The sequence below is a fragment of the Musa acuminata genome, chromosome BXJ1-6 (genome assembly GCF_036884655.1).
Source record: "Musa acuminata AAA Group cultivar baxijiao chromosome BXJ1-6, Cavendish_Baxijiao_AAA, whole genome shotgun sequence".
Classification (NCBI taxonomy): Eukaryota; Viridiplantae; Streptophyta; class Magnoliopsida; order Zingiberales; family Musaceae; genus Musa; species Musa acuminata.
In genome coordinates, this window is record NC_088332.1 from 42,401,669 (window position 1) to 42,423,822 (window position 22,154).

General features: G+C 38.6%; 4 protein-coding genes across 4 annotated transcripts; 1 reads left to right on the forward strand and 3 right to left on the reverse strand.

The window, feature by feature from the left end:
• The first annotated feature begins 4 nt into the window (after positions 1-4).
• LOC135677094 (cytochrome P450 71D10-like) lies at positions 5-915 on the forward strand. Its single transcript, XM_065189004.1, has one exon. The coding sequence runs from the start codon at positions 42-44 to the stop codon at positions 672-674; it is 633 nt and encodes a 210-aa protein (XP_065045076.1). The 5' UTR covers positions 5-41; the 3' UTR covers positions 675-915.
• Positions 916-2,851: 1,936 nt separating this feature from the next.
• LOC135677095 (isoaspartyl peptidase/L-asparaginase 1-like) lies at positions 2,852-9,944 on the reverse strand. The gene is made up of 4 exons (XM_065189005.1): positions 9,705-9,944; positions 8,227-8,460; positions 3,889-3,975; positions 2,852-3,544 (listed from the first exon to the last, which is right to left on the reverse strand). The coding sequence occupies exons 1-4, from the start codon at positions 9,864-9,866 to the stop codon at positions 3,053-3,055; spliced, it is 975 nt and encodes a 324-aa protein (XP_065045077.1). The 5' UTR covers positions 9,867-9,944; the 3' UTR covers positions 2,852-3,052.
• A 1,632-nt stretch (positions 9,945-11,576) lies between these two features.
• Positions 11,577-14,770, reverse strand: LOC135677096 (UDP-arabinopyranose mutase 1-like). Its single transcript, XM_065189007.1, has 4 exons — positions 14,194-14,770; positions 12,614-12,864; positions 12,350-12,518; positions 11,577-12,157 (listed from the first exon to the last, which is right to left on the reverse strand). The coding sequence occupies exons 1-4, from the start codon at positions 14,530-14,532 to the stop codon at positions 11,846-11,848; spliced, it is 1,071 nt and encodes a 356-aa protein (XP_065045079.1). The 5' UTR covers positions 14,533-14,770; the 3' UTR covers positions 11,577-11,845.
• Positions 14,771-19,725: 4,955 nt separating this feature from the next.
• LOC103989872 (cytochrome P450 78A5-like) lies at positions 19,726-21,891 on the reverse strand. The gene is made up of 2 exons (XM_065190279.1): positions 20,843-21,891; positions 19,726-20,595 (listed from the first exon to the last, which is right to left on the reverse strand). Exons 1-2 carry the CDS (start codon positions 21,770-21,772, stop codon positions 19,996-19,998), a joined length of 1,530 nt encoding a protein of 509 aa, XP_065046351.1. The 5' UTR covers positions 21,773-21,891; the 3' UTR covers positions 19,726-19,995.
• Between the last annotated feature and the right edge of the window lie 263 nt (positions 21,892-22,154).

Sequence of the window (22,154 nt, forward strand, 5' to 3'; positions counted from 1 at the left end):
TTCGAGAATCTAATTTCTGGATTCCTTTTGCAATAAAGGATATGCTCGGTGGGGCCAGCGAGACCTCCGCAGGAATAATGGAGTGGGCCATGTCGGAGCTGATGAGGAATCCAAGAGTGATGCGGAAGTTGCAAGAGGAGGTGAGGGAGACTGTCGGAGAAAAGGGAAAGGTGACGGAGAAGGACATCAACGGAATGAACTACTTGAAACTGGTCATCAAGGAGACTCTGAGGCTGCACCCTCCTGTTCCTCTGCTGCTCCCCCGAGAGTGCCGGGAGACGTGCGAGGTTCTTGGTTACCAGATACCAGAGAAGACGAGAGTATTCGTGAACGTTTGGGCCTTGGGAAGGGATCCTCGATACTGGGACAGTCCCACTGAGTTTGAGCCAGAGAGATTCGAGAGGAGGAATTCCATGGTCGACTTCAAGGGAACCAACTTTGAGTTCTTACCTTTCGGGGCAGGCAGGAGGATATGCCCGGGGATGTCATTTGGTTTGAAGAGCATAGAGCTTTCCCTGGCTAGCCTTCTCTACAACTTTGATTGGGAGCTCCCATCGGGAAATGAAGGGATGCCCCAGGAGTTGGACATGAGCGAGACCTTCTCGATTACGTGCCGGAGGAAGTCGGACCTCTGCCTACGTGCCATCCCTCGTATTCCTTTCTCCATGACTTGACCTTTACCCAAAAATACATGCAACCGTAGTCGTTTCTTCAAGTATGCACTTCTACCCAATAGTCTTTACTCGTATCGTCGTCATCGTTATCGTCCTCATCGGAGCAGCATTGTTACAGAAATTTGTTACACTTCATATACACAGTGTTGATAAAGTGTAGGAGGCTCTTTCTTGTGACGTCCTCTTATGGGCTGTTTAGTATAATGAAATGATCGTTTTGATATTTGAAATAATTAAATATTATTGCCAAAGGATGAATGTTACGAAAAAGCATAGCTTGAATACCGTAAAATTTCATCAAAATCCTGATTTGGCTTATTTTCTAGTCAACTGTATCTCTAGCCCAAATAAGAGATATTATGAATAATTAAATATTATCGCCAACTGTATTTCTAGTCAATTTTATAATTGAGGACATCAATTAAAAATTTTTAATTTTTGAAAGAGAAAACTATAATTTTTACCTAAGATATATAAAAGAAATTTTTAATTTATGAAAGGGTAGAATTGAAATGTAAACATAATGACATAGATTGGAATTATCTTATGAGGGGTAAAACCATCCTTTTTAATAAAACCCTAAATGTCCCTTTGTACGATCATTGCATAAGGCATGGTCGTTGCTTGCATGCGGCCTCCAGCATTCAGTTGACGTTAATTTTGGCTAGCAAATATTGTCACAATAGTGCTGCTCGTGCCTCGTAGGTCGACCATTGGAGGCCACCGTCCTCAATGATACTGTTGTCAACAGCAACCTATCAATAGTGGTCCATTGATCAAACATGATAAAATTTTATATCGCCCAAAAGCAGACGATAAGATAGATTAGATAGAAAAGAAAATCGACAATATCAATGAATCATTCATGCATCGTAAATGAAAACAACATATTTTCATGAGCAAAAGGTGCTAACAAGTAGATCTAAGATATTTGATTTCACAACTATAGTTAGCAAGTATAAAAACCATCCTTGTACTATTATGTAAAAAACTTAAATAACAAAATCTGAAATTAAATAATAATATATTTAAATTTACGATATGTATATTTTGATGCTGCTAAAAAATATTTATCTAATCTATGAGCGTACCATCATTAAATTCAAAAGCTCCAGTGATACCGTTTTGTAAAGAGAACCATACTCACTTTCTCCTCTCTTCCTATTTTTCACAAGAGCACAATGGGCGATTAATTTATGGACAAAATAAAGATGAAAGAAGATATATAATCTTTCATCACATGACTAAAAGGAGATGTGAGGATCGATAACCTTTCGATCGTGTTACATATCCAACCGATGATTGTACAAATGCCATCCAAAATTTTCCCCGATGCTTAATTATATAGATCCTTATCAATATATAGCAATACATATATTATCATGAGTCTTTTAAATTATCCTCCTGTCACATCTTGGACTCGCAAATAGATGTTCTATTATGCTAGAGCATGGTCTGTCATTGTATTTATCAAAAATCAAGAAGAAATTCTATCTTCATCTAAAACTTTATCAGAAATAAAAGAATGGATCGTTGTGCCCGAAATCATTCAAAATAAAATGATTACCTAACAATAATGATAACCACAACCCATAATTTCTCTGAAGCAAATATATACAATAGGCACATTCAATAAAAGTCTAGCCTAACTACTTCATTCAAGGAGGGAAATAAGATAATCAATGCTTCCAATTGGATACATCTTGGTGTCTTAGATAATGAATACTTATTATAAAATTCATCACTTAATTTTATCATCAAAATCTAACCTTTAATAAGTGGATATTATTGTACGTTAATTGGAAGATAGTGATGAGTATGTTGTTCCATGACAAAACACCCGCTGTCCTTGATGTTTCTTATTTTCCTCGAGCTGTCTTAGTTTCTTAAGTTTTCTGTTAGAACTCCATGAACTCCATGCTACTTTCCGATCCTTGTTAGTGGCTATAACCTGCTCGACCAAGTTGACACCATCCAATCGGTTCCGAGCAAGACATGCCAGAAAGGACCTCTGCCAATCTATGTAGAAAGAAATGGAAAATGCTTGTTCAAAGGAAATGGACCATCGACACAGATTAAGCACTCACTCAGTGCAACTCATTAGTGAATAATCTATCACTCCAGGTAACTCTTTTAACACCAAGGCATCTACCTCTGAAACATGGACACAAGATAGCTAATGAGAAAACCGCCAATCCAACAGAAATATGTTCTAATGTTGTACACACGTTAGGTCTACGGTTCCAAATAAGGCTAACAAATCAATTGATGCTGAAACACGACACATGATAGCCTTCTTATTCATGCTGGTTGAGGAACTCAAACAAACTTCCTTCTTACCAATCCTGTAGGAATAACACAAAATCATTGTCTCATTCTTACTTGTTGGGGTATTCCAAATCACCGTTTATCCCTGAAGGCCATATTCCGATTTCCGAGTAACCATCCTCAGTCGCACATGCTCTGAACATTCCTGTTGTATTAAAAGGCATAGTCACCTCTCCATTTGCAGACACCGCAACAAGGCCAACATTACCTTTTGGTGTTCTCTCAATAACATAGGCTGCTGCTTCCTTCAGAGAAAGCCCCTTGTATTCCATCAGGGCAGCAACATCCCGAGCAACAGTAGCTTGGATAATGGATTCACCTTTGCCAGTAGCAGAGACTGCACAGTATGAATTGGCATAAGTTCCTGCACCTATGATTGGAGTGTCTCCTATCCTCCCGGCCATCTTGTTCACCAACCCTCCAGTAGATGTCGCTGAAGCCAAGATTCCATGGCCATCAACTGCGACACATCCAACAGTCCCTATTTGGCTGTCACCTATGCTACTTGGTATGGTTCCTTTAATGGGCTCGGTAAAATCAATCTGCAAAGTGAATTTATATGAATATTAATGGTGACAATGCAAATGCACATTGCTACTTGCCGGAGAATAGTCTCTCAAATCCATTAGCATCTTGACAAATGGATACAATGGTTACAAATGCATGGGAGGTGGAGGTTTCACAATGTTTCTTATGCATTTAAGTTTCAAATAAGTGACAAACCCAGGTCTATGCTCTTAATGAAAGAAATTAATCAACTGAAATTTAACAGATAATAATGCATCACTAATTAAGTTCTGCAAGAACAAAAGCCTTCCAGAATCCTAGTAATTCAAATTTAAAATACAAGGTGAACTGCATGGTGAGATAATGTTCAAAAGCACACCTGTACTCTTTTTGCTTCTTTTGCATTTTTCAGCCTCTCAACATTTTCTGGAGTGATGAAATGGCTTGAATGTGCAGTTTCTACACCCTAAAGATTCGACATAACCCATCAGAAAGATACTCAAATAAATATCTTACAACTTAATACAAGCAATTTGCACACCATGGTCGTAAACAAAAATTATAAAATATGAAGACATACTTTAGTGCTCATCAAAGTAAATATTGACATGCAACTCTAGGAACCACATTTAATGCTTGCAGCATTGTGAGTGTCACAAGCAATTTTTTAATGCCCAAGAATACAGAATTGAGGATACAACAAATTTTGCCACAAAAGAAAATAGAGAACTTGAATTAATTACTCTAGTTTATCAATATATATATATGTATATGTGTATATATATATATATGTATGTATATGTATATGTATGTATATATATATATATGTATATATGTATATATGTATATATACATATGTATACACATATATATATACATATATATATATACATATACATGTATATATACATATGTGTATATATATATAATATACACACACACACACACACACACACACACACACACATATATATATATATATATATATATATATATATATATATATACACACACACACATATACATACATATATACATACACACATACACACATACACATATATACACACACACACACACACACATATATATACATATATATATATATAGAGAGAGAAGATTCTTTATGGGAGCTAGAGACTTAATTCTCATGTATGATTCCATAAGAATGCAACTGCATTCCATGTGAATGCATATAATTAAAGTGTGCTGTATTAGCATCCGAATGTCTGCTCTTCATTGAGATAATTGTTCTGTACACACACACACATGGTGGGAAAGCAGATTGGTTGTTGATTTGGACGTTCTCTTTAGTTACACCTTGACAAACAATTACTTCTCCGGTTTCTGAATAAGTTAGTTTCCATGAAAAGCATTCGTTTCACTTTCATCATCTTCTTGTTTCCCAAAATACAGGAAGCTGATGAATCTACAAGGTCACAATTTGAAGAAAATATTATAAGCCTAACTTCCAAATCTTAAATTTATGTCAAGTTGATTTATGATTTCTTTAAGAACTCGATGAAGTGAGACTTACAGAGTCAGAAACTGTATAAGCAAAAAGTACAGATAAAAGGGGCCAGAAGTGGCAAGACCCCTTTGATGCCCAAGATAGAGAATACAGGTAAAGGAGGAGAAAACTCCAAGGCAAAGCAACAGATGGGAATCGCATACCACTGCATTAAAGGTGTTGAATCTTTATACAGGCTTCACAAGACTAACCCCATGTTAGAAAAAAAGCATTAAGATCTAGGGACCTTGCATGACTCAACTTTCCTTGTTGCCAAATCTTGAGCTATCATTATATGTGATTATAGCCTATCAGAAAAGAACATATCCCAGAGAACTAGGAGATCTGCTTGAACCATGCTTATTAAAACTTGGAATCCTACTTTGAATACATTTGGCTAGCTAGATAGAAACCAGTCAGACTAGCCCAAATCCAGTTAGGAATTCCTATCCTGGCTGGACCTCGACTGAGTGTTGTAGTGATCTAGCCAAAAATTACCCTGTGATTAGGTAATGAAGCTACTCATCACCTTTACTATCTACTCACAAGCCTAACCTTGTTAGGCTTTAGCAGAAGCAGTAGATTTGAGTAGAAGGAATATGCCTCAGCATATGTAGAGACGCTAAGCTAAAGAGCTCACAGCTAAGAATGAATTGCCTTTGCTCCAAAAAGAAATTATAGAACAGGAGATCTAATTAGGAAGACTAATCTGAACTGAAATTAGACTACACGAGAATAAAACAGGATGAGATCAACTGGATTCTAAAATGAGTATGCCTCAGTAACAACTGAAGAGAGAATATGTTACCCTTCATTAATGACGGAAGGCCATAAGTATATCATGATTTGCAGGCATCAGATGCAATCACTCCTGGAGCACTAGGTTGAGCACTCAAATATTACAACTAAATGATGTGTCACAATGAAGTGGATGAAAAGATTTTTTGTTTTCATTTGTGAAATTGCATCTCCCATTGGCAGGAAATTGACCATCCAAAGTGGATAGAGAGGATGAGTTCAAATGTTAAACAGTTAAAGAGGAGAAGAAGATTAGGGACTTAGTCATTTCCTTTAACATTATTAAGTATTCAACCTCCATCAACTTCAAGAAACTACCACCAAGTTCTAACTCTATAAGGCAATCACCAGCAATGTCCTTTTCTTATTGAGAGTGCACCTAAGATCTTTCTATGAAGACAACAAAAGAGACAAAAAAGGGGCCCAAGCCCAACTCACAAAAGCTTTTATCAGTTCAGAAGTCAGTTGTCAAACCTGGACTGTGAGAATAGCCCGACTACGTTTGGAGCCTGAATCTTGATGCAATGCGAGAACCATCTCCTGCACCAATCTTCAAGAGTAGATAAGAAAGGAGAGGAGAGGAAAGGTCAAGGACAAGGATCCTCGATGTAGAGCTGGACCTTTTCACCTCGTTCTACAATAGAAGACCCTTGTCAGGGATGTCCCTGACATGATCCCTCCAAGGGGTTATGGGACAGTCAAAAGAGAGACCTATGTGGAGAGTATCTTCCATTTCAATTTGTACTAACATGGTAGATATGGTCATGTTTTATTGTCTTTTTTACTCTGCTAATGTCCACATGCCAACCCGATTGGGGGTGAACATTGTCCCTATCAGTTTTCATAAAGGGTGAGTTTGGTATTAACTGGATTTATTTCTATAAGAGCTTTTGTTGAAACAGGTGGTACCCTAAAAGGTGAGTTCCTTGAAGCCCTATTGTCCCTTCTTTCATCTTTGTCAGGAGAGCAAACAATTTCCTTGGCTATCTTGAGGGTATGTTATTGGAGAACTGAGACAAACTAAGCTATGATTCCTAATGAGTTCTCACTCCTCTATAGTGAAAACAAACCATGAAATGTAGGGGAAGGATCAATTGATCGATAAACTAAGCTACGACTCCTATTGAGTTCTCACTCTGCTACAGTGACAACAAACCATGAAATGTAGGGGAACGATCAATTGATGGATTTAAAGAGGTCGAAAAGGAGATTATCGAGGAGAGAGAATATACATGAAATTCAGCAATCGAAAGCAAAACAGGTGGAAATCGATGTCAATGGAGGGAAGAAGAGTTTTGCAGGGCTTACACAAGCCTTAGTGGTGCTCTCAATTGGAAAAGAACCTCAATGATGGTCAACTAAAGGTATTTAGCTTGGTGTTACTTTGCCAGAGAAGATGAAAAGGATAAAAGACAAAATAGTCTCAAAATGAAGGAGATGGGAATTAGCTATTCTTCTCATATCATATAGTTCAATCAATGGCCCAAATCATCTTTACCTTTCGTCATGGATTCTCCTCTAAGTGTCCTTCTCAAGCCTCTAGTCTTCACATAAATATTTAGGTAGACTAGAGAGTGGCGGATGAGTAATATAAGTATCACCAACAAGTCTTATCTAGGTCCTAACTGACAAAGTTATAATTGGACTTGTATAAGTTCCACCTATTGTTGATCAATCTAGCTAGCCTTGGATTTATCTTTGGATAAGACTCTAATTTCCAAACAAGCATGATCAAGTCAAAATCTTCTGAATCCTAGGATTTTCTTTCGTAATATAACTCTAACCATAACTCATAATTAAACAACTAGAAAGTTTAAATGTGCTAGCGCTCATCAAACAATCTATCCTTCCAAACCCAATATAAATACCCAACTTGTTTTCCACAAGACATGATACTTTCCATGTTCTGAAATGTACTGTTGTCATCATATAACAATCCACAAAATTATCACAATGTTCATCTCCAATTGTGCAAATAGCACTACATAATATAACTGCATTATTGGCTAAGGTATAAGGAATAAGACTGTCTCACAACCCAAAAATTCTTATAAAAGGCTCACCCATGTGTACCCAGATTTTCTCATTGTTAATTAGCAATTTCCAACTGTACATAAGCAATACGATGATCTTGCAAACATGCTTACAAGTGGCCTACATAAGCTTTATTGGACTGTTTATGGAAATTAGGTAGAAGACAAAGTTTTGATTTTCCAATTTTCTGTCAGATCGAAGAGATTAACAACTCGAATTGGTCGAAAACTAGTATCTTGTACAAAATAAACATAAACAGCTAGCATAAGAGACACCTTAATCAACAACTTCTGTTAAATTTAAAGGCATTGCATTTAAACCTCTAACTTTAACAGGAAATTTAAGAAAAAATATGGTGGTGTTTGATGACTTAACTTGCTCCCTTGCGAATGCCTCAGCACCATCAAATGCCAAATAAATATGTGGAGTTCTCTCCATGACAAGTCGTGCAAGAGATATAGCATTAACAACAGTAGAAAGACCTGAGACAGCTCCGCATTTCTTAGTGTTACCATCCATGATACATGCTTCCATCTCCACTGTACCATTCGTGGTCAAAACAGAACCTTTGCCAGCATTGAAGCATGGGCTGTTTTCTAGCTCACGAACCTGTATAACATTTTCCGATTAGTCCAAAAGAAGTAGATATTGGAAATTAGAACACCATAATTAAATAATAATAATTTTAATAACAGGATATCATTATCTTTTAACCCAGTATGTAGAGTAATTGAGTAAACTGAACATCATTCAAAAATAAATTGAGGCCCTGCTGCTTGTATCAAAAAAATTGCAATGTGAATCTAAATAGGGGTAGTAAGACACCCATTGCATAAAATGAGGCAAAGAATCAGAACACTTCAAATGCAAAGAACAGGGCAACGACGAGACAAGAAATAAATATTATATGCACCAATCCATGACAAACGAACAGTATGTCAGCACTTTTTATCACACAACAATAAAAAGAAAAAAAAAGGTTGGAAATACATATTATAGAACCTGTAATCTTTAATAGGCTAGTGAAGTACTGCAATCTACATGTTACCAATTGCATAATGTCTAGGAAGATCAGGTAGCACTCAATTTTTATATTGTCTTTCTTAAATGTCACCAAAGAGTGGAGGGATCTTGAGGTACAAGACTGTCAAGTTTGACATCCAACAACAATATGATTATAAAACAGACTGTCAAGTTTGACATCCAACAACAATATTTAGCATTGTTGTACTATCGCAAGCACTATTCTATTCAAATGGATATATGCTATAATAAAGAGATACAATCTGGTTTCTCTAACTACAGTGAACGTTTTGGTGATGAGAGACTCTCATATGTGCCTAGTGAGTAAAAGGTCAGAAACAGCAAATTATCCAACTTGGCAAATTCGCAAAACTTTCTAACTTGAGGCAGTAAGGCAGCAGGAAATGGACGCCCTCTGAAGCATTGAACTTCAGAAGAACAATTAATCTGTTCAAATGTTAGATCCTGGCCATGAAGCCCTAATTTTGCATATGCACTTTGCGTCTCAATCTTTTAGATCTCCAGTGATTTCCAATCATAACTATGACCGACTAATGGCAGCTATTCTGCCCATCCAGTCATATCATCTGCGTGTAACCCAGAGTAATTAGAGAAAATATATATACAACAGGCATCTCCAAAATCCAAATGTCACCGCGCTAAAGCATCGACACGAACGAGCAAATATTGATGAATACGATCAAAATGCATGTACGTTATCAATACAACGGAATGAGCAGTATAAATTGTAAGAACATTCAAGAAAACAGAAAGGCAAAAGTGAGAGTGGTGCAAGAGATGGTATCAAACCAGGGGAGGGAGAGTGGTACCACGAGCTCGACGACGTCGAGTGGCGGTCGGTTGGCTTTGAGAGCGGCGACGCCGAGTTCGAGGCAGTGGCGGAGGGCGGCCTCCCTCGGCGCTCGCCCCTCCACCGGGAGGGAAAGCGGGATGTCGCCGGCGCCGCCGTGGAGCGCTATCGCCCAGCCCATCCGTCCGTCCCCTCACTGCTGACTTAGACCGGTGAAAATACGACCCCGATGTCATTTATAGATCAAATTTCGTTGGATTACTAATTATTAATATTATCGCATAGCTGTCACATGAATGTGATTTGATTATTTTTTTATCATTTACATCGCATGGAGACAACTCCTTTGGACGCGAGCAGTTCGATCACGAGGACAGCGCTCCCAAAGTTGGATCGGATCCCGGCTTTTCCCTCTGCGACGTATCTGGTGAAAGCAGACTTGCAACTCTATGCTTAAAATGTTCCTTCGGACGGCTACTATAATACCGAGCTCGGAGGAAGGTATGACATGGTACTGTAAGTTAATGCCGACGCACAAGATGACATGCGACACATGGCTCTCCTTCGGAAGTCCAGCTCAAACTTGTACACCGCCATTTACCATTCGAAGGATTCGAAGTGCGTGAATTGATTTGGAGGAACATGAATTGTTTAATGAACGCTACACATTTGTGGAAATCACATCAAAGACGACATGAAGTGTTGATGGTAATTGATTGGTGACTCTGGTATGAGACAGCACCTCCGGGGGTATGCTGATAGAAATAATAGAAGATAAGAATAAATATTGAATGAAACTTTATTGAATAGTTGAAGATGCTTTAATACATTAACATGTTCCCTCTCCTATTTATACAAATTAGGAGGAAGGATTTTCCTAACAGAATAGAAGATTTTTCTCAATAGAATAAAGAAATTTCCTCATATAGTTAGGAAAATCTTATCTTCTATCATATGCATGATCGCCCGAGGTGCTTTATTCACGACTTATCAAATTCATTATTGATCTCTAATTCCTTATCTAGAATCTTAAGGAATTAAAAGAAGAGACAAGGTGTGACATCCACATCCAAGGCACACCCTCTCTTGTCGAGAATGTCGCACCACCTTCACCGGAGCCAACTTCTCTAGCTCATCAAGTAATTGACCCCAAATCGTAATCTCAATCGGAGCCAAAGCAGTTATCTAACCAATATATAATTTGAGTGTAAGAACAATCAAATGTTGTTATCTATCCAATATATAATTGAAAGATAAGTTATAGTTACAATCAGCTTAACTTTTTAGCTAACTTAAGTTTAACAATCCACATAATATCTAAAAGACATATCAATTGCCATTAAAAATCGATATGTAAATATTAGTTCCCTAAATATTTTTTTTTTCTTTTTCATTTGATTTGACTGGTACGACTTACCGTCAAGTGCAAAAAAAAAAATAAACTGACTGGAATTAACACATCAGTTTTCCATTAACAATCAATTCTGACAAAAAAAAAATCCAAGGATTTGATTGCTCTCATAATCATATTTAGAGAATCAGTTTGATTTAGAAAAATCATGACCAACTTGAACACAACATAAGTAATTTAGCTTTTCAATTTCGATATGATTCCACAAACCTAAGAGGTATAGTGCTCCTTGCCCAAGCCTTTTATTCCCTTAATTACACCTCCAAAAATGATGGAATTACTAGCATTTAGCTCAAATTTACCAGAGTGTGGACATGAAGATTTTTTTTTCCATTGCTGGATGATAACTTGTTGACTCAAGCTGAGCTTGTTTTTGTTTCTTTTTTTTTGCTCCTTTGAAGACAACAGATGCTGTTACAACTCAAAATTCCAACTGCTTTAGTCTGGACCAAGCATAGCCTAAATTAAAATCATCACTACTGAAATAAACTTCATCATAACATTTTCCCAAAAGGAACCAAAAAAGCATTGAGAACCATCCAAGTGGAGAAGTACAGACTTCCAAAAATAAATGTCTTTAGTATCAACTCAGGTTTAAAAAGGATCCGAATCATGGAACTGCAAAGATATCCAAGCTTCACATGAAAGCCCAAAATTTAGGAAAAGTATAAATAGGAGGTACATCTAGAAAGCATAAACCGAAAATACTACTGAGACAGCAATTGATATGATTATGTTGGCTACTCTTATCACCCCTTGGCTGATGGGTTGAGCTCATCCCAAGCCTCAATCCATGTAACCATAGCATCTGCAAGCTTGTTGAAATAAGGGTCAATCTTCCCCAGCTTTTCTCTCACCTGCTTGGACATTTCGACATAGCATTTTTGCACAGTGCTGCAATCCTTTGAGAGTACAACCGATTGGAAGAAGGGGATCAACTCTTCTTGCCAGAAGATGCCGTTGTACTCCTTTTTCAAATTCGCAAATGGGTTGCTAGCTTTGCTGTGCCAGATATAGGGTAAGCCAGTCTTGACTCCAAGTCCCAAATGATCACAGATCACCTAAATCAACATCAACTAGATATTGATCAGATTGATTGAACAACCAAAGTTCTTGAGCGTAATTCTAAATTTTTCACTTAAGCAGAATCAACAAATACTAAATTTAAGATATTATGGCAACCTTTATCTGAGAGTCTAATATAGAATCGGTCCATACAACAGAACAGCAAGAACTAGACGTGAAACACTGACCTTGGTGCACCATCCAGCCCACATATCATCGTAACGCCCGATAGGCTGGCCATCACCCATAAGTCCAAAGTACATTGCAGGACCAATGAGCTCACGGTCGAAAGCCAGATTCATTCCACACATAGGAAACAAGGTTCCCTTGGGTATCGTGAGAATTGCATCAACATACCTGATAAACACAAGACAAACTAGTCAAGAATAAGCTTTTGCAGTAGAGAAACAAGACGCCAATGGTATAAGGTCATATATTCCAATGTTAAGTACCTAGTGTTCCTCTCACGAGGCTTGACAAGCTGCGTCGGAGCATCGTAATCAGGAATGTTCAGCCACAGGCCATGAGAAACAGCTGTTTGAGCACCTTCACGTAGGCTGAAGGGATATCCACGAACAAAGTCTGCGCCTTCTCGGTATGGATCATACAAAGTGTTGAAGAAGTAGGGAGTTGATGGGGTCAGGAGATTCTTAATGTGCTGTTCAAGTGCATTAATCTCCTTGCCCGAGGGATCTTTAGCAACCTATTTAGAATGACAGAACATAGGAGATGATGATATAGAACCACACGAGCTGCAATGCAGGAATTTAAAAAACTAAAGATACATTTATATGACACCGCTAATCTTCCAGAACTCCAAACTTTTTACGCATATATGATTTGCTAATTGTATTCATGTGACACTCAAATATCAGATGAAAACATACTCAAATGGCCAACCTGAGACCACAAACCACACGAGACATAAATGCAAGAGTCTTTTCTCTTATTATCTTATATTCAGAAACAAAGGTTGTGATTTTAGTTAAGTATTTCATATATATCAAGATCACAACCTGAGGCTTGAAAGGTCTGATCCAAACCAGTATCCTATGAATGAAGATCTCGCGACCTATTTAAGGTGACAGAAGATACTAGATTATGATATAGGATCATATAAACTGTGATAACAGTAGGAATCTCATCAACTAACATGAGCTTACATGACAGATCAGAAAAAATGTTCCACATTAAGCAACCAATCTTCCAAAAGAAATAAAAACTTTTCATGCATATAACATTTGCTAATTGTATCCACATGGCACTCAAATATCTGGTTAAATTATAATGGACTCACAAACCTGGGATCAGAAACCACAGAGAAACTGTTTCTTATTATCTTTAGATCAAGAAATCAAGGCTTGTGATTATAGTTATATATATTGCATATATTATAAGATCACATCCAGAGGCTTGCAAAAAATGTAATTCAAACCTGCAGCCTAAGAGTGAAAATGGTGGCATCATTTGATTGAAGAATTTTGCAAAGTTAATAATTACAAGAAACAAAAGAGAACCAAGATGTGAATCAGGCGAGTCTAAATCTAATAGAAGCATAAGAAATTGCTGGAATAAAAGTTAAAAGGACCAACAATCTAGTGACGATGTACATGAAGCTAAAATATAGCAAGAGAGACTGCAAAAGAACCAACAACTGGATTATTAAATAACTTTGATGACTTAGAACATGTAGATCTAGCATGCTGTATGGGCAACAACTATCCGAATACCTAGATCTACTTTGTGCACTTGAGAATTAAAACCAAGAAACCGTCGTTGACATGTCTTTTCCACAGAAATTTAGAGAAATCGAACTCTAAAAGGAAATCAGATCTGTCCAAAAAGTAAACACCTAATTAAATCTGCAGGTGTTTTTAAGAAAAAAGAGATAATTTTCGGAGAAAAAAAAGGGAAAGACGAAACTGAGTAAAAGATTGCATCTTTTTCTCACTCGGACACCCAACCCTCCCAAAGAATCCCAGATCTAGAAGCGAGAACAAAGAAAGCGGGGGATCGAAGCGGAAGCACTTACGAAGCAGTCGTCGTCGATGGTGTAGATGTACTTCTTCTTAGAGACCATGTAGCCGAAGCATCGGCAGGCGGAGTCCTTGAAGGAGATACAGGAGGCCTTGGGGCCGAGGATGCGGTTGATGTCGTTGCGGTTGTAGAGCTCGTAGTCGAACCCTTCCGGCACCTTGATCGTCTTGCTCGGATCCCCGTCCTGCACGATGATCAGGTGGTAGGCCTGGAAGAAGGGCCGCCACATCTCCAGGAAGTCCAGGTTCCGAATCGTCGGGATCACGATGTCCAGCTCGTCCTTCAGCAACGGCGTGTTGGGGATCGACGAAGTTGAAGATTCCTTGCCCGCCATTTCTATTCTCCTCGATCGATCCAGGAACAACAGTCACCAGATCGAACAGGGATGAGGAGGAGGAAGAAAGAAAAGGCGGCGTTTCCTATTTCCCACCACTCCTTGGGAAGAGATCTCGCTCGCCGTCGGTTATATAGCAGGCCGAGGCCGTGTCGGCACCGGTCCCGATCAATAAAATCGTTGGTCCGCGCGGCGGTGAGAGAAAGAGGGAGGTGTGGAGACATACATGGACGGATCGATGGAGTTCGTATCGGAGAATGGACAGCGGATATGACCCGCAGGTGGAGCTCATCAATGCGGTCAGTATACGACCTAGGAGACGGGTAAGGGTTCGCGTTCCAGGGTTCTTACCGGAACCGACGACGCGGTCACAAGCGTGCCGGACAAGGTGGGTCAAGCGTCGCTTAGGCTCACGTCGGTGACCGCATCTGCTGCTATTGTAGATGTGAGTAGCATTAATATGTATCATTTATATCAGCTGTGTTAAGAACAATAGAATCCGGCAACCACCGACCAAAGGGCGCGGTCTCATCGTGTCCGTGTGAAGAATGCATCAACGTGGACCAAACTAGACGGCTTTTCCATTGTCTTTTCTACCTAACGTTCGACTTAATAGAAACCAACTGAAAGGTGGATCAAGTCAACTACGGCAGCAGCTGTTAGGTCACCATGATGGGGGGAATGAGCTGCCAAAGCCACATGATATTGGCCAAATCATTCATGTTGCCCAACTCGAACAAGTCATCACAGACGGATGTTACATAAAGTCAACGATAGATCGGATGGATCTGAAGGAATCAAAAATTTTTTTGACTCGGCCCCTCAGACCATTTGGTTCGCTAATTAGACCGTTGATGACTCAAAAAGACCAAAATATTATTATCTTTTAATTTATTTTTTGTTATAGAAATAAAGGAGAAAAAATATTATTATTTTCATCGACCTCTAATCCCTCAACATTCTACTCTCTTATAATTGCCACTAATCATCCTTTTTATGATATTTAATTCTTTATGTTTTATAAGCATATTTTTTTATTTTATTTTTAGAAAAATATTAACTTTATAATATGATTGATTAATCTATAGGTTCGATTAGCGATATGTTGATCCTTAACTCGATGAGATCGATACGACAATAATAGTTGTAGTAGTTATAAATAAGGTAATTTATAGAAAAAAAAGTTTTAATTAGATGACATCTCTTTATTTATTTTTATTTAGGATTTTTTTAATTTGGATGTAAATATCCATAATTTTTATAAAATTTTAAACTCTTAACGCATGAGAATTAGAAGATGGATGACGAGATAACAAATGAAAAAAGAGAAGGAGACAAAGATTTAATTGAATTGATCCAAAATTAATCTAGCTTTAAATAATAAATAGTATATTTAATTAATTAATAATATCATTGAACAAGGAGTTCAATGATGATCACCATATCTATCTTCATCATCATCTTCTCTTTAAGTAGTATACTTTCAGTACTTGAAATTAAAAAAAATCTGGAAAAACTAATATTTAAATTAGTTTTTATTTTATTACATTAATTTATGTAGAAAATATATCAATTGGTACATAAAGAAGCTACCTACCACCAACCATTGCTTGTACTGACAAGAGTAAGCAGTAGTAGCCGTAGAGAAAGATGGGTGGCATGTTGAGGGTACCACATCACATGGAACAGCTGGAGATTGATTCTTATGAGCAAGAGAGGATGAAGTCAAAATGTGGGTTGGCTACACCAACGCCTCTCAGTTCTCCATTCTTAAGTTGGAAGCTCGTTCGACATGGAACATGAAGAAAGCATAGAATAAGAACATGCTCTATTTATAATACGATGTAGATATAATGCCAGCCAAAAAATACCAGCAATTAGAGGTAAATAAATATGGGTTCGCTAAACCGAATATTAAAATTCAAAGATTGCTATTTATAATTCTTTTTATTTATAATCCTATATTAAAAAATTTAAATCTTTTTAAGTTATCATTTTGTAAATAGATGTATATGTCATCGATTTATAACTTAATTCTAATAAAATCTTTTTACTCCATCCATACCTATAATCTCTTTTATTTCTTTATATTTCTTTCTTCTCCTTTATCTTCTTTGATTAATCGTTGGAGGTGACATAAAATGATGAAAAAATAGATGATGTAATGGAATAAATTGAAGATAAAAAAAAGGAGAAGATGAAAAATAAATTTTGATATTTGTTATAATAATATAATGATTTAATGTACATTTTGTAATAATCCAGAAGATATTATCTTTTGGGTCAATTACATCAACATAAAAGATATTATGTTTCAGGTCTTTACAAACTGTCTAGTAGAGTGCACAGACAATAGAGAGAACCAGTGATAGTAGTGTGTATAAATGAAGGCTATGAGGAAGAAAACAAAGAAGGTAAATACATAGTTAAAAGGGTTGTAAATTATAAAGCATTATTTTATTAATTTTTAAGATATTATGAATAGTAAGAAGGGGACTTTAAATAGTGAACTCTTAAAATTAACATAGTTCGAATAAATATTAAAATGAGCTCAGTCCTTAGTCTCAAAACCAATTCTTTTCGGAAGTTAAATTATCATGACCTATTCTAATAAAAATATTAACATATTAATCAAACATTAGGTTGTTATCTCATATAGTTGGAGTTATAACTCTTTTATACATTATATATATATATATATATATATATATATATATATATATATATATAACAATGACAAATAGAATATAATTGATGTATCATTTTCATGTCTCTATAATCAAAATTTAAAAAGTAAGGTACAGTAAAAAACTCGTACTGAGAAATCATCTCAAATGGAATAAAATATTCGAGTTCATAATCATAATATTTACGAAATGGAGCCTTTAGGACTAAGTTCTTTTGTGGACATGAAACGCTACAACTGATATCCCAACAACAAGTGCATGATTGCCCGTTGTTGCAATGTGTAGTCAATCACCAGATAATAAACCTAGCAGCTGAACACTTTTCTTGAGACGTCGATCTCAAATCACCATCTCTGAGTTGATTTAAGTGGCAACATGAGATGGTGGTCTTAGTAGTCATCTCAATGACTGCTGAAATAGCATTGTTCTACACTTGAAGGTATCCCCAGTGAGTTAAACTTCACATTTATACTTACAAGCCATCACTTTGTGGAAAACAAGAACATTTGTCCCAGCTGAAACAAGCCATGGAGTTTAGAATGATAGATAAGCCTACAAGTTGCAGACCATCTACCAATTGCTCATAAAGAATACTTACTTAATATATCATAGACAACTTGTGAGTTTCAAGACAAATATGTTTAAGGTTTCTTTCGCAGTAAGAGTGTGTACATTACCTAAATTAACTTTCTTCTTTTGAACTATGGAATGAATGGTCCTATAGAAAATGAACATAACATAGAAAAGGGTGTTGATGATATTTCCATTTTGGAAGAGAAAGAAGGAACAATAACTTTCTGGAGAGGACATTCTTAATATCCAGACACTGCAATAACATATATGTAGACCTTAATAGACAGCCAAAATGGTGGTCTAAGTCCTTAATAGATTGCTATGTTTACCAAAGAAGAAAAGCTGAAACCTCAACAAGCCTACTGGAAAATATTGCTACAGGAGAACTGTCCTTCCTGGCTTCGCTTCCATGGTTCATGCTGATAAGGCACATAGGGTTTCCCACAGTTATCATGATTTAGTATGATTGACGAACTACTATCATCAAAGCCAGCTCAACAAACTCGAGAAGAATAGGTTTAATCTTTTTAATCTAGCAGTTCGATGATGATCATAGATAACTCTCATCCATTTACATTACATTCCAAGGGAAACAAATGCATGCATGAAATCCATCAGCTTTCTTATGTGTAATCGAAACTTCTTTTTGACCTCTACTTTACTGAGTGCATTCTTTTGTTTCCAACAAAAAGCATGTCTCAATCAAGATTCAGTCTCATGATAAGCATGGCTTAGGCCTGAACCTGAGGCCACTAAAATCTGGGGGGATCAAAGGAAGGAATGTGGAGCAGAAAGATTGTCACCTCTCTTTTCTCGATCCTATGCTCCCTTGACTGAACTCCATGGCTTTCAAACCCAGTGAATGGGCCAAGATCTTATATTGTTCTTTCATTTGTACCCACATAGGCAAGAACCTAGTAGGAGTGGGGGTGGGGGGTGGGGAGAGCACAAGAATAAGAGATAAGGGCGGCTGAAGTGAAGGAAAATGACCCATAGTTTGCTTTTAATTTCTATACCTGAAGAACAGTCAGGATATTCAAATCCAGTGAAGATATTCTTGTTGGAGAAATAAAGCAAGCTTTAGAGGACCTGCAAAATATTCCTTGGGGATATGACAGCATAAGGAAAGTACATGCGTGGTGTCTTGAAATTATATAAGTGGATTCTTATTCCTCAATCATTTGGTAGAGCTGTACAGCAAAGCAAAGAGCAAATCAGAGCATCCATGGAAAGAGAATGGGAAGAGTTATATAGATTGGTAGAGCTGTACTGCAACTGCAAGAGTGCAAACACTGAAGAGTTGCTTGCAAAAGTCCCAATCTTTGTGACTCGAACATGTCTTTTCCGAATCTTATGTTTGCCGAGACTAAGTGGATGATACTCATCATCCATTAACGTAGGTATGGAATTCGTTTTGGATTACTGTGTTAACACCAAAGAATTTAGAACACTGGCAATTCTTAGAGACACCTGCAATGTATGTGTTGGAGGCAAACATTCATTAAGCAGCACAGGTTAAGAATCTCAAAATTGCTGAACTTACATTGGGAGATACTCAACACTGCTTATACCACATATGTTTAAACTGATGACCTGAATATTTCAAGTTCAACAAGAAAATCCAAGAAGGCAAGGCGTTGACAAGCATACAGTGTGTGATACATAAATTATTTCTAAAAGAAATTTCTTTGATTGGAAAGGGAAATGGCAGAGTTCATTGATGAATATATCTATCTACATTATATCAAAAGGCTGAAAAATTACAAAAGTTCTTAGAGTTCTAAGTGCAGATCAAGTTGACAATGATTTTTTTTTATGACAGATACTCACTAATTGGAGTAGCAACATTTACCCTAATATAGAACACATTTAAAAAGAAAAGGGAAAAGAAATGGCAGACTCAAGATCTAAATTTAAGATTTGACAGCAGAGCTGAAATAGAATTGAGACAGAAACTCCATTTCCACATATACGAAGCTGAGTACATCACAAACTACGTAAAGGATAGCATGCAAAACCTAAACCTCCACCACTATGCACATCACACAGAAGCTGGGACTCCCTAAATGGACAAACCACATACACTATCTACAAAGCAGCAAAGTCTGGAGACTAACTCCAAACATCGTGCTTCCAAGCTCCATACCGACTGTATATTATTACTCTCAGAAAGCACTCAAGAGCAAGCCACCAGATCCAAACTTCAGTTTCTTGGGAAGGCCCTACAAACCAAAGGCTTCTTCATTTCAAGAGACATCTTCAAGCACTCGGACATGTCCACTGCACTCCCCTCGGAGACCCAAGTAAAGCTCTGAAGCAGCTGAGCCAACCACAAATGAACGGTAGCCAATGCGAAGGCTTTCCCAGGACACACCCTCCTTCCAGCCCCAAAGGGCGCCAGCCTTAGGTCGCAACCCAGAATGCTTACGTTCTCCTCGGCAAATCGCTCGGGCTTGAAGTCATCAGGGTCTTCCCAGATGCGCTCGTCGTGGGTTATCGCCCACATGTTCACCATCGCCGTGGTCCCTGCTGGGATGAAGTGGTCACCGACGTAAGCGTCATGGACGGCGAGGCGAGCCCAGGAGAGAAGGGGGCCAGGTGGGTGCAGCCGTAGAGATTCTTTCACGATGAACTGGAGGTAAGGCAGGTTGGGGATGTCGGCGTCGGAGACGAGGCGCAAGGTTCCGACGACAGCATCGATTTCTGACTGCACCTTCGATTGTATGTCTTGGTGCAGCACCATTCTGGCCATGATCCATTCCAGAAGTATAGCAACAGTGTCAGTTCCTCTAAAGATCATTTCCTGTGGAATAGAAAGCACCAACCAAGGTTTGATTTTAGGACTAAATAAGCAGTACTTAACTCCTCCCATGATTCTTCACTTTGTAAGCGAATATATATATATATATATATATATATGTGTGTGTGTGTGTGTGTGTGTGTGTGTGTGTGTGTGTGTGTGTGTGTATGTATGTATAGTGGAACAGAGAAGAATGAAGCGTGACAATAGTTTTGGGGAAATTAATGATAAGAAGTGAAAGTAAGCTCACCCACAGAACAGCAACCATATCAGAATCAGAAAGCCTGTCTTCCTTCTCCAAATCTAACAACACATCAACAAAGTCACCAACCCCATTGACCGCTTCTGCAGCAACTCGTCTTCGTCTGTGGTCTTCTATGATGCTGCCCACAAACACATTGACCTTTGCCACCAGTCTCCTGCACCTCTTCCTGATACCTTGAGGATCCATCCACCTCAACATTGGGAAGTGGTCGCTCCAGTTGAACTTACCAAGTAGCTCATACCCTTCTGTGACCAGCTCTTCCAACTCCATACCCTCTTGTTTCCCAAAATCGAATCTTTTGCCAAAAACGCTCATCATCACGTTGTTCAGGGACCCAAAGTGCAAAACTTTCTTCATCGCCACCACCCCATTCGTCTCCATGCTCGCCATTACGTCATGGATCATTTGCTGTCCTATGGCCCTACGGTGCTCGCCAAAAGCGGCGATTCTTGCGGGACTGAACAAATAGGTGGCGGAGATCCTCCTGAGGGTGCGCCAGTAGTCGCCGAAAGGCGCGAAGCCCATTGCCCGGTGGAAGAGCAGCTCGTAGGCAGATTCCTTAACGGGTCGATCGGCGAAGGCCGAGCTGTTAAGGATCTCCCGGGCGGTGTCGGGGCGACTAGACACGACGAAGCAGGTGAGGCCGAAGGAGAAGGCCATCAAGTCAGCGGCTTTGAGAGACGCAGCTAGCCTGGCGAGGACCCGGTGGGCGGCGGAGCCAGATAGGCCGAGTACCATGCCAGGCGGACCGGGGATGGAGCGGCCACCCCTGGAGAGCGCCCACGAGAGCCCGCCCGGGTAGAGGCAGATGACAGCGAGGGTTAAGATGACAACAACGGTGATCGACGGTAGCGCCGTAGCGTTTGAGACGAAGAGGAGGTAGAAAGCTGAGTCGACGACGGGGAAGAAACCCATCGAAGGCGGTGGGACAGAGAGGAAGGTGAGACGTTTGTGCGTTTGGAGAGGTGGGGAGGGCAAGGAGCGCGAATAAAAGGAGTGGTTTCGGGGATCCAAACGAGCGCGTAATGAAGACGAGAGATGCGAGGGGGGCGAGGGAAGAAGAGCGTCAGAGAGCGCGCTTATATAGCTGTTAGAACGCCAACTCCCCGGTTTAAAATTTAACCCCGGTTTTTTCTCTTTCGTTCATGCATTAACCGCAGTTAAACGTGCTCTTGGGTACGGATTTAATCCATGATTTGAGAGACTTGTTTGATGAACGTATGGTGAGTCAGCGGCGGGACGGGTTACGCGCGAAGACTTAACGATCTTTGCGTAGCGTCGAGATAGGATCGCCGTA